The 17,276-nt window shown below is 32.0% G+C and overlaps 1 protein-coding gene across 1 annotated transcript in view; it reads right to left on the bottom strand.

Moving 5' to 3' along the window:
* Positions 1–4,418: 4,418 nt before the first annotated feature.
* LOC129966097 (pancreatic triacylglycerol lipase-like) overlaps positions 4,419–17,276 on the bottom strand; it is a 49,927-nt gene continuing 37,069 nt past the window's right edge. The window contains exons 8-10 of the mRNA XM_056080474.1: positions 15,753–15,888; positions 11,752–11,943; positions 4,419–4,598 (exon numbers count right to left, since the gene is read on the bottom strand). Coding sequence (XP_055936449.1) covers positions 4,430–4,598; positions 11,752–11,943; positions 15,753–15,888 — 497 coding nt within the window. The 3' untranslated portion in view covers positions 4,419–4,429. The remainder of the gene's footprint in view (positions 4,599–11,751; positions 11,944–15,752; positions 15,889–17,276) is intronic.

Genomic DNA, 17,276 nt, shown 5'->3' with positions numbered 1-17,276 from the left:
AGAAGAAAAGAAAATATCCAATTCAAATCTGATTAAATTTAGAGTTATTTTTCTTAAATTTTTTTACCCACAAACCTATCCACATTGAGAAGAATTCGGTTCAATTATCGAAGATTATGATGTCACTACTGTCGATAGTGAAAAGGAATTGTCTCTTGAACAAAAATTATAATTAGCGATAAATAAAAAAAAAAATCAACGAACCAAAATACAATACAGAAATCAGCTATAATTAAAACCATCCGACGAGAAATCGATTTATTTGAAGATGAGGGATTTAGAGGTAAATACTTGGAAAAAGTATATCACGCATTGCTAACATTATCACCTACTAGCGTAGATGCCGAAAGAGCGTTCTCGGCAGCTGTTAATTTTTACACAAAATTACTTTGTAGGCTTAATGACAGTACAATTGATGAATTATGTTTTTTAAGATCACATTTCAAAAATTTGTAATAGTACCACGGACTGAATAGTGATATTTACATTTTTTTGTGATTTAAATAAATAAGATGTTTCATTATTTTTTTGTGATTATATACTGTTATAATTTATAAGTTACAAATTATTTTTTGTGATATTTACACTATTTAACAAAACTGGCAAATAAAACAAAGAAACACCTGTGTTTTCTTTCTTTTTCTAAAATTTCTAATACCGGTATTAAAACCGGTATCCCGGTATTAAGATTTAAAAAATACCGAATACCGGTATTGAAATTTTGGTCCGGTATTGCAATCCCTAATTGCATCATATGATAAAAGTTAACTAATTTCATTTTAATTGGTGTTCATTTCTTTTTGTTTATCATTTCAATTATAAAATATTTTATAATGTATCTTTTAATTTACGTATTGTTTTTTGGCTTTTGTACAATGTCAGGCAAAAGATCTGCTATTTTAGAGTTGTTTAAGCAAGGAAAGCGACAATGTGAAATCTTTAATTTTCTTAATTGTTTTTCGGCAAACAGTGTCTGATGTAAACTAGAGAGCTTTTAAAGAGCTTGGCAATGATGGTCGGCGTCCAAGAAGTGAACGAAAACGTATGGTGAACTCTTTCAGTAACCGTAAGGTTGTCAAAAAGTGAATTCAATGAAATTCGAGGGTTTCTATAAGAAAGATCGCACGCGAAATGGGAATAAGTGACCAGTACTACGGATGGCAAAAACAAAGCTTGGACTGAAACCTCACACGTGCTAAAAAGTTCAGCTTCTCACTGAAGAAAGCAAACTCGTGCGGCTCCAAAGATGCCGAATACTTTTTAAATTTGCTGCAAGTCAGAGCCGAGAGAGATTCCTTTTCACTAATGAGAAGCTCCTTACCGTCCAACAAGCTCATAACTCCAAGAACGATAGGATCTGGTCTGTAGAGGCTCCAAGCACTTCGGCAATTGTTGAACATCGCCAAAATCCAACGGCGGTCATGGTCTGGGGCGGAATTTGCGCAAGCTGTAAAACACCTCTGGTTTTTGTGGATGAAAGCATTAAAATAAAAAGTGTGCCGGTGGGACATTCTAGAAGCTGTTATTATTTCCGTGGGTCAAAAAGCACTTCGGCATTGTAAAGTGGGCGTTTTAACAAAACTCCGCACCAACTCACGAGGCCAAAAAGACCCAAGAGTGATTGGTGCAAGGTACATTTCCCGGACGTGGTATCATCTGAAGACTGGACACAATATTCGCTGAATCTCAATCCCATGGATTACAGTGTGTGGTCCATTTTGGAGTTTAGGGCTTGCACTAAACCACACAGAGGTTTAGACTAAATCGCTTCGCTTCAATGGAATGAGATAAATTAAAGGTAGAAGACTTGTGGCCCATTGCTGAAAATTTTAATAAGCGTTTGCGGCTCTGCATCACTGGAAAAGGTGGCCAATATGAAACAAATTTAATTTATTTATTAGTAAAATTCTATTCTTATTATCATTTGTTATATTTATTTATTTATGATCAAGTTATATTAAAAATTGTTTGTCCGTGCTTTTCTGCCGCACCCAGTAAAATCGAAAAGTGACAATTTGGAAACAATATTTCATAAATAAAACATAAATTTGGCAGCATGGACTCATTGCAAACCTTCTGGTTGTCTGAAAAAATTTAAAATCGTAAATCAACACTGAAGATGAGCATAAAGTGTGAAATAAGGTGATCAACAGATTAATTGCTCATCAGGGGATTAATGCGGATTTCTGAATGATTCAATTGTATTTTCTACAAAAAAATATCAAACAATTAAATGAAAAGATTCATTGTCTTCACTTCAAATACTATAACAGACAAATGTGGAAATATGCAAAAGTTGTGCTAATCTGAGATATATAAATAATTTAAAAGAATGGAATGCTATAAATCAAGGTACTTGCATATGTTTTATGCCTTTTCTCCTCGTTTTGTTTTAGGCGCTTTTCATCTTTACAATTAGTTTTCTTTTTTATATTAGTTGCTATATATATATTTTTTCTTTTGTTTGTAATATAAAACCCTTAACATATTTAATTATGCTGACTTAGCAGTATGCTTGAACTGTTCTTGAATTGCTTAACTTTTAAAAAAAATGATGTAAATAATATAAAATTCTTATAATAATATATATGCTCATTTTTTTAACCTACTAATTCGATAGGGTGTCCAAAAGTATGAGTACACAATCAAAAATTAATTACAGATAAAGAAACAAAGATATTCACTTGCTGTTTTTTACGTTCCACAAAGAAAATGTTTTTATTTTATTTATTTATTTACTATTGTGGGAACTGCTGACAGATCTCGTATCCCGTATGGCGCCATGTTGCGTCACGTCATTAATCACGTGATGCTTTCCCGCCATTATTGGCAGACGGGAGTTGGGTAGTGAGTCTGTTAGACGTACAGCTCACGCTCATGTATCTTTACGTGTTCTATGTTAGTATAGTAATGTTTTGTCCTTTAATTATAATAAATATATTTTCCTATTAATGCTGGTCGTTGGCTTTCCCCACACTATTATTATTAATTTATTTCTTGATTTCCATGTGTGCACCATTAATCGTTCGTAACACATCGACCCTATACGAGATTTTTAGCCACGTTCTATGAAGCATTGCAGAATCGATTTTCTAAACAGTCGCTGCAATTCGACTTTTCAGTTCATCAGCGTCGCAAATTGGAAATTAACAAGGAATGTTTTTAAAAATTTTAATTAAGAAACAGTGTATACCCATATGAAATAGTCCAACGATGTCCCAGATTCAAATATCTGGAAAGAAGCTATGTCTATCTAGGTGGCGATAATCCTCTTCCAATCTATCTCCCGACGAACTTTTCATCTGAAATCTTTCGCTCTTGCCAATTCCAGTGTAATGGTGCCCCATCCTGCTGGAAAATGATATCGGGCTGCAAGTCCTCTGCTCTAGGAAATGCGAAAATTGCAAACCCATCAAAGTAATTGTTAGAGCAGACGATTACTTCGGAAAAAAAAGTAGTTCAGTAATTCGATCGGGCAGTAAACCACCGTTTATTTTAGGGCTGTCTCTTTTCCTCCAGTACGGAATGAGGATTTTCTAATCGAATATTGTGTAGGTCAGTGGTCAACAGAGCCTATTATCAACAGTTCAGCGACTGAAATCTGTTTTGAGAGACAGATATTTAAAAACTTAAATTATATTGGTAGATATATAGTTATTCACTTAATTAGCGTATTCTTACCCTGGCTTTTACTAAGAAAGTCCTCAATCTGATTCGTGGTTTGCGAGTGATGGTTTGCCGATCACTAGTGTGGGCTATTCCATTTGCAAATGTTCGACGTCGTGGCTTTACATTTTATTAAAAAGAAATTTCGATATTTTCTTTATAGATCATTAAAGAAAAAAAGGAAAAAAAAAAAAAAAAACGCAAGGAAAAAATCTTTGTCTGTTTTTAGTTCATTTTTGAAAGCATAGCTATACTTTTCATGCATCCAGCATTTTATTCTGAATGCACTCCACTCGGTGGTGATGGTGGTGGAGGGAGCCTAGATGTGAGAAGGGAAATCTCCTGGCATAATGGTTGACTGGTTCTTTTTTCTCTGATGGGTATAGAAAGGTATGGGGTGGAATTACCTTGACTCTAATGACAGGACGTTTGCATTACAAGAGAGATAGTACCTTGGCCGGTGATGGTCATTGAGACTGAACCATAATTCCTATTTTATGACAACTTTCATTCGTTTTCTGAAGATGCTTCGGCAGAGGGAGGGTATCTCTGTTGAAATTTAATTTGATTCTCTAACATTTCTTAAAGGTTATTGAATCTAATTCTTAAATTTATTTTTTTATAAAATGAACATTGACTTTTGAATAAAAAAAGAAAATGAAATCTATTTATTATGATATTTTAAAAAAATAAATGTATCATACTTTCATATGATAAACAATAAATAAGTAATAAATAAAAAGAATGACAGTGTATTTTATCATCAGTCAGAGTAAAACCTCGGTTTGGGATGCGAATTCATGGAGTCCGAATCTTGCTTCTTTTTCTTGTCGTCCATAAAAGGCGGCGGATGTCGAGCACAACTCTGATTGGCGAAAATGGTTTTGATTTTGTGTGGTATCAGGGACTCATCTCTTCCACAGAAAACAACTCTGAAAATAATTAATAAAATAAATGACATATTTTCTTATTTAAATAACGAATTTAGAATTAAAATTCAAAGTAAAATCAGCATTAACTTTTGCGGTTCATCAGTCAGTAATACAAATAATTATATATATAAAATATTTAGAAAAACACTACTGAAAATTATGTAGATTAGATATCAGAATTAAGCAAAATTCTAACTGTAATGAATTTTCGAAAAAGAAAACCAAAAATCAACACAGTAAGCTACTTTGATTGGGCAGATTAACAACTTAATAAATTATTACGGATTGGTAGATAGGTGTAATTAAACTTTTGGTTATACAATGATGGGAATTTAACGAAGAAATAGGAAGATTATGTCCCGCCCAGGAAGATAAATCGTTTACAACGGCTCGTCCTGTTAGTTTCATTGCTCATTAACATTAAAACTAGCCATAAAAATACAAAGCGATTCGAGAAAAGACGGATTAAATCTTTGAATGAGATGGGAAATTTGCAATAGTACAGGAAAATTAAAACTATATATATATATATATAATTTCCCAGCTACTAGTTATGCGAACGTAAAGCAGTTTTTTAAAAATATTTTTTTTATATTTTACTGTTGCAAAGATCAATGAGTTGAGGTTTTATTACGAAAGCATGTATTTCATTCTAAACAGAACCGGAAGTGTTTATGGCAATTCTGTTACTGTTCTATTTGGTAAAACTTAAAGGGAGAACATCCTTAGTGATAACTCTTTTTACATCTTGTACCCCTGGTTTGAGACAGTATAGAATTCCTTCCAGGATAGAATTTGCACTGCCGATTGGATTTAGCCAGTGGTGAAAGGGTTAAACATATTTTTATTTTCTCGTTGTCCAATTATAAAAAGAGGAAGTATGGTAATCGTCAAAAATTCGAGATTTTGACAATTCTCCGTGTTTCAGATTTCCCTGAGTCCGAAAAACACTTTTTTGGAATTATGTTTGTTAGTGAACACTTTAACACAAATATTTTTAAAGCTGGGCAGATGAAATCTGGTAAATGGACTTTACACCAAATTTGTAGATTTGTAGAACCACATTTGCAGATTGTACCAAATAGACTTTACACCAAATTTGTAGATGCAGAGCAAAATCCATTCTAAGGAAATTTGTCTATTGGTTGTCCATTACGAGTGAATATGATGACGACAAAATGAAAACAGATAAATTTGGTACACAAATTTATCTTTTAAAGTGTTGATAAGTATCAAATTGGAATATCAATTGGATCCGTCAAAGAATCGATCGATGCATGTCGATTTGCATGCATGGAAATGAAATAATTCAGAAACTCTGATTTAAATGAATTAATTTTGTTTGTGATGTTACGACTGCAATTGCAGTTTTATATCAAATTTTGGTTTCATTTGGTCGGAAAAAAGCTGTAGATATTCTACATATACCGATATACATATAAAAAAATGTAATTTTACATATTCGATTTGTGTGTAAACAACATTCCATCGAGGATAAATGACAAAATTTGGCTTGATTTTTAATTCTTTAAAATTGTAATTAAAATTTGAAAAAAAAATTCATCCCAGGATGTAATTCCACCCTCCAAAGTATATATGTGTGGGAAATGTGGTATGTATGTAGGTCAAACAGTCTAGCCTTTAAAAAGCCAACACACACACACACACACACACACACACACACACACACACACACACACACACACACACACACACACACACACACACACACACACACACACACACACACAAGAAATTGAAAAGAGAAAAAATAATTATTTAAATAAAAAAAATTATTCTATCATCTAATCAAAACGGACATAAAAATATAAATATACGTTTCACTAGTTGGATTTATAGGTCGAAACAAATTCCCAAAATCATTCAAATCGTCCTGAAAACTTTGAAATCACAAATTTTCGGGAAAATCTGTATGGAGGTTAGGGACCTGTAAGAAGCTAGTGGAAATTATTTTATATTTTTAATTCATTCGTTTTTAAAACGTTTTAAATCTAAATAATTATTTCATGCTTTTTAGCCATGCGTGCGTGAAATGTTCCAATTGATTTTAAACCAATTTCCCAATGAGCTACATCCAGTGACAAAATATGTGACTAACAGACAAAAACAGTCAAACAAGAATGCGACTTATTGCATGGCCAGCCAGTTCCGAAATATGTTTAAACTTTCAAATAAATTTTTAAGAAAAGTGTCAACACGGGCAACACACACACCACACACACACACAATTATTGCAGCAAAAAATATGTTTTTTTTCAAGTGAAGTTTTTCATCTTTCATTAGATGAATTTTGGGTAGGTTCGTTTATGTAAGATAATCAAAGGCTTTCTGGTTTCAACAGAAAATAAACCTTGAACGTAATGAAGCTGTTCGCAGTAAAATGGAAAAAAAAAAATCCTTTAACGAAAACCAAGTGGAAACGAAATGACATTAAACAAAAAAGTCTCTGTTTTATGTTAACGAATTGACAATGTAACTTTATCAAACACATTTTCAGCTGAATGTTTTGAAAATAGTTCATCCAAGATGAATATGTTATTCTTTAAAAGCAAAATGAATTCGAAAAAAAAAATCATTTACTTTTTAATCAGATACTTTGTGGTAGCTTTTCTTTCTTGTATATAAAGTGTACAAGGAAAATGGATTATAAGCGTCAAAATTTTCGAATACGACATTTTGATGAATTTCCATGTTTTAGGCCCCCCTGGCTACGAAAAACACTTTTTTGGAATTATGTCTCACTGTGAACATTAACTTATAAAACAATTATTAGTAGATGCATGAAAGTTTTTGCTACGGAATTTTAAGCAAAATCCGTTCACGGGAAGCCTGTCTATCTGTCTATATGAAACCAAGTGCACGACTATAAAACGTAACTATAAACAAGACTATAAAACGTAGATCGATAAAGATAATTTAGTGCAAAGTTCTACCATCTAACTTGAAGATTCGTATTAAAGTGTGAACAATAACCATCTAGGAATTGACCATCTGTCGATACATTTGCATTCATATAAAAGCTCTAATTCAAAAACACTGACTGAGATGAATGGAAATTGGTATATAATCTTGTAACCAAAGCTTTAGGTCTGTGTTAAATTTTTAATTTAATCGGCTGGCAAAAAGTGTTCAAAATAAATATTTAGTTTCCTATACGAAACTCAAAACCTCTGTATGTATGGGACTCTGAAAATAATAATCTGAGCTCTAATGGCGTTCAGAACTTTATTTAAAGACCCACAATTTTTATACTGGGAGTAAGGTGAAACGCCTTTATTAGGAGGTATGCTAGAATGTCTCGTGGAGATATTTGGTTTTCAACTAAAAATAATTCAAAAATTTCATTTACTTTTTAATCTAGTCTTTTTAATAACTATTTCAGAGATTTTTACTTTATCTATGAAGACGCTGATTAAGACTCAAGTTTATGAAATGATATGGAGGGAATGCGAACAATATAACACGATAAAGTTTGCAGTCTATTATGCCCTCTATAAATTTCGACATATACATGAATGATGGATACGATCATCTATCTATATCTATACTTATAATAAAGCTCAATGTGTGTGTGTGTGTGTGTGTGTTGGCGCTCTACAGGCCAGGTCATTTGACATACAGCTATCAAATTTGGTACATGTATACCTTAGAGGTCGGGAATGTGTACCTGGGGTCCCTTTTTTTGAAATTTTAATTAGAATTTTAATTATTAATTAAAAACTAACTTTCCCGCCAAAAGAATCTTTCATTTTCCCCACCGCCAACTTTTCCGCCAAAAAAATCTTCCATTATCCCCAGCGCCAAACGAGAAAGGCTTCCGTTGTTTTTTTCTCCCAACAGTCATGAGGCTAGGGTTAAAATTTTTCGGCGGATTATTTCAATCGGTTCTGCTTATTTTCTTAATGTTTGATGCATTTAAAATTAAACATTGTTAATGAATCAATCTTTCAGATTCATTCTGAAGTACTTTTGAATTAAAATAAAACAGAATAAAGGAAATTAAAAATTTCTAATCCGCATAGCGTTACCCCAACTGGCGTAGAAAAAATCACGTATTTGCGTTACGTAACCGGCGAAGAAAATTCACGCATGCGCATTCTGTTCTGATTGTTGCCATGACAACATGTATATGCTTATAGTTTTAAGTACAACGTTTTTTAAGTAGTTTTTTTAAAACCTGTTTTCAACCGTTTATTTTAAACGATTCGTTTTATTTTCTTAGTGTTTGATGCATTTAAATTTAAACATTGTTAATGAATCGATCTGCTCATAATGAATCTAAGAAAATTTTGTTGACCAACTCTTGAGATATTACATAAATTTAAAAAAATATTCTTTAGTGCCCATAAAGTTTAAACGCTGAGTGACTCTATTTTCAGTAATCAGATTATAAAAAAATGCTTTGTTTCAGTAAAAAATATTATTATATTAATTGAAGATAAATTCTTTCCACTTTAATTTAAAGCATAAATTCTACGGGTGCTAACAGAAAATGAGAGAGATACATATTACGTTATGACTGAAGGCCTTTATAATATTATGAATGAATTATATGATAATCAAAATTTGAAGTTTTAAAATATTTTGATGAAGAAGCTATTAAAGTAGAAATTGCATAAAATATTTAATTATTAAAATTTTAACGAACATTAAGATTGGCGAACCGGCTGGTCGCCAAAGGCGGCTAGTACTTATATAAAGCTCAATGTGTGTGTGTGTGTGTGTTGGCGCTCTACAGGCCAGGCCATTTGACCTACAGCTACCAAATTTGGTACGTGTATACCTTGGAGGTCGGGAATGTGCACCTGGGGTCCCTTTTTTTGAATATTTAATTAGAATTTTAAATATTAATTAAAAACTAACTTTCCCGCCAAAAAAATCTTTTCATTTCCCCACGGCCAAACGAGTAAGGCTTCAGTTTTTTTCCCACGCTAAAGAGGCTAGGCTTAAGAAATTTTCGGCAGATTATTTCAAACGATTCTGTTTATTTTCTTAATGTTTGATGCATTTAAAATTAAACATTTTTAATGAATCGATCTTTCAGATTTATTCTGAAGTACTTTTGAATTAAAATAACACAGAATAAAGGAAATTAAAAATGTCTAATCTGCATAGAGTTACTCCAACTAGCGTAGAAAAATTCACGCATTTGCGTTACCGTAACTGGCGTTGAAAATTTGCGCATTGTGTTCTGATTGTTGACAATATTATCAACGGATGATTCTTGATTTAAATTATTTTTGGTTAGTTGCATGCTTTTGTAATCAAATTGTATTTATGTTAGTTATATATTTTTTATATATGCTTATAGTTTTAAGTACATCGTTTTTTAAGTAGTTTTTTTAAACCTGTTTTCGACCGATTATTTTAAACGATTCATTTTATTTTCTTAGTGTTTGATGCATTTAAAATGAAACATTGTTAATTAATATACCTGCTCAAGATGAATCTGAAAAAAATTTTGTTGACAAATTCTTGAGATATTACATAAATTAAGAAAGATATTCTTTAGTGCCCATAAAGTTTAAACGCTCAGTGACTCTGTTATCAGTAATCATATTATAAAAAAAATGCTTTGTTTCAGTAAAAAATATTATTATATTAATTGCAGATTAATTCTTTCCAATTTGAAGTTTTAAAATATTTTGATGAAAAATCTATTAAAGTAGGAATTACGTAAAATATTTAATTATTAAAATTTAAACGAACATTAATATTGGCGAACCAGCTGGTCGCCAAAGGCGGCTAGTTAAAAATAATCTGAGGATTTAGAGCTATTAAATTTGGCATTTAATTACTTTTTTAAAAGCTGGCTGCTTACTAAAAGAAAATTTCAAAATTTTAATTTGATTTTTAATTAAAAATTAAGCAAAATTTTAGCGTTTTTTTCATTAATTTCGAAACTTATCATTGTACTAAAAATTATCTTTACATTTCTTTGAAATTAAAAAAAAAAAAAAAAAATCGGAGATGATGCCAGTTTTATTTTCGCATGACTTTAAAAAAATTTTAATACTTAAAAAAAATTAAATGCATTTTATAACAGCACTTTTCATGGTTTAATCATAGTTACTGAATTGTGCGTGGCGAAAATATTAATTATATTATTTGAGTGCTCGTTATTGCTGTTATAACATTAACAGTAAATTTTAAAGATAAAGCCGAATCAAGCCTCAAGCATTTTTAATCTGCGATCGGATAAGAAGTTCGAATTTCCTTTAAACTTTATTTATTCATATAAAGTAATCAGAATAAAAAGATAGATATTCCCACTTTAGCGTGTTAATCGTATATTTGAATGGTAATCAATAGGACATGCACGCAAGAACTGAAGTCAGTATCGTAAAGATCACCACTGGCCATGGCCCAATCTCTTCAGCAAGAGGCACGTCCCGTAATCAGAATAGAGTTAACTCAACTCTAAACCAGTATCAGAAGATACTGAGAAACCAGCCCAAGAAGAAGCGAGAACTCGCTTACTTATTTGGTTTAAAAATTAAAAAATAAACAGAATCATAAAAAGTTATAAAGTAAATTAAGAATAATGTACTGTAATAGTATTATATGTAATAAATCTTTTTTTTTTTATTCTGAAAATTTTCACAAGTGAGTAACTATATAACTGTAGCGGATTGTTATGAGCGAGGATAGAACTTGGGACCTTGTGGTTCGCAGCCGAATGACAAAACCACAAGACAAAAGCAATTGCCCGTGCATCGTAGCTGTTAGCTGGCTTAAAAGCTTTTCACCACATAACTATAAAGGTATTCAATCATTCTAGCATGTTCATTTTTAATTTTTAATACCCTTTTTGATATTTTAATACCTAGACGACTTTTTATTATATTGGTCATTTTTAAAATAAAAAAGATTTATTTTAAAAATTATAAAATGTTATCAAAATTATTTATGTTCAATATTATGTTATGTTTATGTTATTATGTATGTTATGTTATATTCTTGTAAATGTCAACAAAATTATTTATTTCGTTTAAATTTTAGTAAATTAAAGTTCTAAACATGTACGCGCTCACACACACACACACACGCACACGCATGCACACACACACACACACACGCACACGCACGCACACTTTATCACGAAAAGAGAAAGAAGGAAGAATACTATTACCTTTCCCCCGTTTCAAGATGAGTGACGATGATGTCCCGGATGTAGATCTGGGGCACATTAAAGAGTCTCCACGTGAGGGGATTGAGGAGGGAGGCCGTGGATCGCCATTCGAGGTCCAGCCTCAAGAGTCGACCCATCTGCGTAGTGGACACCAAGAACTCGATGGTGTTGCCAGGGAAGAACTGAACATAACTGGGAAAAAATAATAGAAATCATGTTATCACCTGGATTTTCGGTTAAATGAATTATTTTTAAATTTAATTGAGGCTACATATTTTTATTTTAATATACAATTCCAGGCTTTTTTTTTTTATTTCTGCATTTAACATTGACTAGCCGCTTTCACAAACTAGCTATTCACTCATTATATTAATATCATTCATTTAACCATGCCAGTCATCTTTAATAAGCTACATTATTCCACAACAAAATTAATTTTTTTAAAAATTATAATTGCACAAAAAGCAAAGAGAATTCCGATAGATTAGTTATGTTTGCATAGCAGCGGAATTAATTGGCGAAATTGCTCTAGTTGTTGAGACTGGAGGCTCTTTCGAAAATTATATTTTGTGATAGTTCTGGAAACTGGAGGATGCTAAAGGAGGCAACAACTGATGACGTATTTAGAGATGGGATTTTATATGAAATAAAAATGGGAAAAATCGGAGCAATAATTATGATGGGCGACTCTCATGGTTTTTTTTCCTCATAGAGAATGTATGTTAAAGTAACGCTTTTGAGATTTCATTCAAAATTGGAAGTAGATTTTGGATTGGTGACAATTGATGGCATATTTACGGTTCATGAGCTTTCATATAAAATGAAAACTGTCATAATCGGACCAGATTATTGGGGCTGGATGACTAGTTCTTTGATTTTTCTAATTACTTTTTAGATACATAGATGGTTAAGCAAAAGCAATCAAAGAATTTATTAATGCTTTTTTAATTTTCCAAGCTTAATTTTTATAATGCTTTAAAATAAAATTAGATTATCGTTTTTCTAAGATTAATTTTGAAAAATATATGTTAATTGATTTATTCTTTAAATCTAAGATGGTATGAGACTTGCAGACATCTGTGGCATTTGACTTATGCTTGAATCTTAAAACCAAGAATTTCCAAAAGTCTCGGCTTTTAAATTAAACATATAATGCGATTGTTTTAATGCGATTAGATCATAATAATAATAACAACAAATCAACAAATAGAAACCCATATGAAGCAGGGTTTTATATATTCTTATTATTATTTCCTTTATCTTGTATAGAAGCTAAATAAAATACGCTTCCGCTTGCGGAATCCAAATTCGAGTACATACAAAATTAAAGTAATATTGAATTTGCATGCTATTTAAGGACCAAAAGAAATAGGATTAAATTTTTCAGATAAAGATTTAGATAAGAACAGCTGGTGATAATTTTGGAATGCTGGGAGCGCAGGTGCTAAAAATTTTATTGAATTCCAAATTATAAATGAAGAATGTCAAATTAGTTATGGGGCATTTTATAACTTCGTAAAGGGAATATTCTTAATTTGGAAGGCAACAGACGAAAATTCACTAGTTCAACGTCTTGGTGAGACTCAGAAATTTTGTGGAGGAAAAGCGCCCAAGCTACGACAAAAGAAGATACAGTAGCTTTATTTTAGCAAATTCAAACAAAAAAAAAACATTTATTAAACGCCCATCTAAAATTTATCTATTGAAAGGTCTAGCTCCTGGCGTAAGTTCAAAATCCACATTGTCATTACTTTTACATTCTAATTTACGAGAAAAAGGGGTAAGTTCAAAATCCACATTGTCATTACTTTTACATTCTAATTTACGAGAAAAAGGGGTAAGTTCAAAATCCACACTGTCATTATTTTTCAATTCTAATTTACGAGAAAAAGGGGTAAGTTCAAAATCCACATTGTCATTACTTTTACATTCTAATTTACGAGAAAAAGGGGTAAGTTCAAAATCCACATTGTCATCACTTTTACATTCTAATTTACGAGAAAAAGGGGTAAGTTCAAAATGCACATTGTCATTACTTTTGCATTCTAATTTACGAGAAAAATTCAAATTCGAGATTTTGACGATTATTCTCCGATTTCGAAAATCACATTTTCAGAATTATGTTTGCGCCTGTGAACATGATAACGTGAAAACGCTTTGAGCAAGAAAGTTGACATTAGGTATGCGATTTTTATATCAAATTTTTAGAACACATTTTTAATATGATAATACATAAATATATACATATTTCGGACAAATTCATTAGCAGGGAATTTTTTCATCCAAGAGATACAGATAATCGAAATACAAATTTAGCATTAAATTCAAATTTGTCTGGAATATTGATATTGATATTGTCTAATTTGTCTATTTTCTCATGATTGTAAACTCAAAACCGCAACAATTTAAATAAATGTCATTATTATGTGGTCATGTGATCATGTTATTACAAATGCAGTTCTTTATTAAATTTTGATTTTACTCTATCGTAAAAAAAAAAAACCCGTCCAAAATGCATATTCAGTTTTCTTTTCTATACTAAGAAGCACAAAACTCTCATGTGCTTCTGAAAATAAAAATATGTGCACTTGTAGAGTTCACGGCCATGATCGAAATTCTAGGCTTTATGCTGTGATTGGGGGGGGGGGGTAAAGCTTTATTAGAAAGAATCAATAGACTTCGTTGCGGATCACTTCTGCTAATTATAATTATTATTATGAGTCGATTGAGTAAAACCATCGAAATTAAGTGCATCGTTATATCTGCTTAAAGTTCCAGACTGGATTTTAATCTGAATGATTTTGAAGGAACTTTAGAGGCTCACGCTTAAAATTAAATGATCTCGAACTGAGGAATTCGAGTTGTACCATTCTTACTGATTTAATCTTTCTATTTTCTTAATCAACATCTAATCTAAAAATACTGCAATTCGAAATCAAAGTGCGATTTCCTTTACTATATCATTTTTGCGCAGGAATGAGTGACTAAAGTTTTGCCTGAAGTGGCTTTTAATCTTTTTACTTTTTCGTATACGTAGTATAAAGATCATAATCATCGAAAAATTCAAATTCTAGATGTTGACGAGTCTCCACGTTTTAGACATACCCGAGTTCGAAAAATACATTTTTTGGAAAATTCCGGTCTGTCTGTTCTATCAAATTTTGAATTAAGTCTATTCAGAGAAAGTCCGTCTGTCTGGCTGTTCGAATATGAGTTAATACGATAGTTACAAAACGAAGAGAGTTAGACAGATAAAATTCGGTACACAGATTCAATATGAATAGTGTAGATACCTGTCAGATTTTCAGCTAAATCCAAAAAAAGGTAGACTGTCTGTCGGTCTGTACTTTCAGAAAAACGCGATAACTCAAAACGCAATGATTTAAATTGATCAAATTTGGTATGTGCTTTTATGACAACATGTGCAGTTTTTGTGCCAAATTTTCTTTTAATCGGTTGAAAAAACCTTATTTAAAACAGACATTCTATTTTTGAATACTATTAACGCATGCCCAGGGATTAATCGCCAAGAAACTCGCCAATCTTGGCATAATACATTCAGTAGAATTGCTGAATTCAAGCCAAAGATTAATATTTCGTAACAATTGTATGTTAATACTATGCAAGCTATTCTCTGGGATAACACCTTTATTAGAGTGTATGCGAGAAAGTTTTGAGGTGACCGCTGGTTACCAGAAGTTTTTCCCATCGTATTTAACATTTGATTAATAAACTAATTAAAAAAATCGATATTAATTATATCAAGATATTATAGAAAGCTGGAGTGGTATAAAATGTAACGAGATTCTGTAATTATACAAATCCTTGGCTATTGAAAGCTGAAATCGAGGGCACCCTTTGAGGCTCGATTCGCACCCAATAACCCCAATGACCTCGTTGCAATGATTCTTACAAGCAATTAACCATCTTCGTCAGAAATCTCTAGAAAGGAGGATGAAAACGATTTTGCAGGGAAGGGAAATGTAAGTAAAGGCTCTTACTCTTTCTTGGCCTCTAAAACAGGTGACTGCGCTTTCGTTCCAGTCAGGCGGACGAAGAGCCGTCCCTTCTCGGTTGTGTGCACCGTCCTGCCCTCCTCGCTGTAGGAGCACCGCACGTTGATGAGGTAGTGATGACCTGGATCAAGAAATATATCAGGTTACCTGACAGTCTTGACTTTAAGTTGAAAAATAGAACGCTTCTATTCTTATTCTGGGATATATCTTTATACAAAACATTGCATTTGTTTCCCTTTTAATCTCCGATGGACCATAAAACAAAGACAATGGTAGAATAACAAAATAAATTAATGACCAGAAATTATATACAAACTCGGTTACTTTTCGATATAATCGAAGTGAAGATTCAGGCATATGTCAAATCTTTTGACAAGGCTTTTCGAAGAATGTTGCCATCAGTGCTGAACCTTCCCACTCTCTTCAAAGTCTGGAAATTCTTTGGAATTTCCTTCATAGCAAGAATATGAAACAGAAACATCTAAACATTTACCCTCCAAAGATACAATTTTGTCATGCTGGTCGACCAGCTCGTTACCTAGGATTTCAGCATTATCCGTTTCTTGCGAACCATGTGATCAACTCATTGAAAAAGATTTTGTATTGCTAGAGATTTGCATCTTTGTTTCCCTTCACAGAGAAAGCGGCTTAAAGCCGAGTGATTTTCATTTCCCCCAAGAATTCAACTGACTAGAATGCCAAACTAATGTTTCTAGACGATCGAGAAACTTCAAGGGAATTTTAAGGCCCATCTTATATTACTGATGGACCTACTCTCCGAAGAAGGGATAAGAAACGAGGTCAAACGATTCTTCACGGCGATAATGTAGATAAATAATCATATCTGCACATAACTTTCGGTTATAAATTTCTTTTATTCTTTAGTCTTGTACTTTTTTAGGATCAGTCGATGGTTGAAACAAAATCCGATTCTTATATACTCCTATGTTATTAATAGACAACTTTTAGATCAAAGTGGCCAAATCTAAACAAGCAAGCAGAAAACCATAAACAACCCTTACTGAAAAAGGATAAGTATTGTCAAATGATAAATAAAAAGATTTTTCATTAAATATAGGATGTCTCAAGAATGCATACAGGTTTTGACAAAGTGGTTCCCATCTTTTTCGGTTGAACAAGATCACCTGTATTGTAAAAAAAAATTTCGAGGCCACTAAATAAACAAACAAATAAAAAAAATGCACTCATACAATACATACATATTATACGCACACACACACACACACAGGGTGATTTGTAAAGTGCTTTAAATTCAAAATGACGACGTCTCATATAGCAAGGGAAACAACGTGTATCAATAGTATGATTAGTTTACTGAGACTATAGCGCCACCAGTGGCGAAATATGAGATATAAGAAATACATTTTTCATTTTGGGGACGTAACGAAAAGCTCATAATTTTAACTGCAATCTATTTACAGATAACTTGGTGAAACTTTTTTCTTTATTTTTATTATGGTATCATTTTTTTAATTAAACTTTTCTGGT

This window comes from Argiope bruennichi, chromosome 4 (assembly GCF_947563725.1).
Source record: "Argiope bruennichi chromosome 4, qqArgBrue1.1, whole genome shotgun sequence".
NCBI lineage: Eukaryota > Metazoa > Arthropoda > Arachnida > Araneae > Araneidae > Argiope > Argiope bruennichi.
Note: the sequence above shows the minus strand (reverse complement) of the source record. Positions and strands in the feature narration are given on the sequence as shown.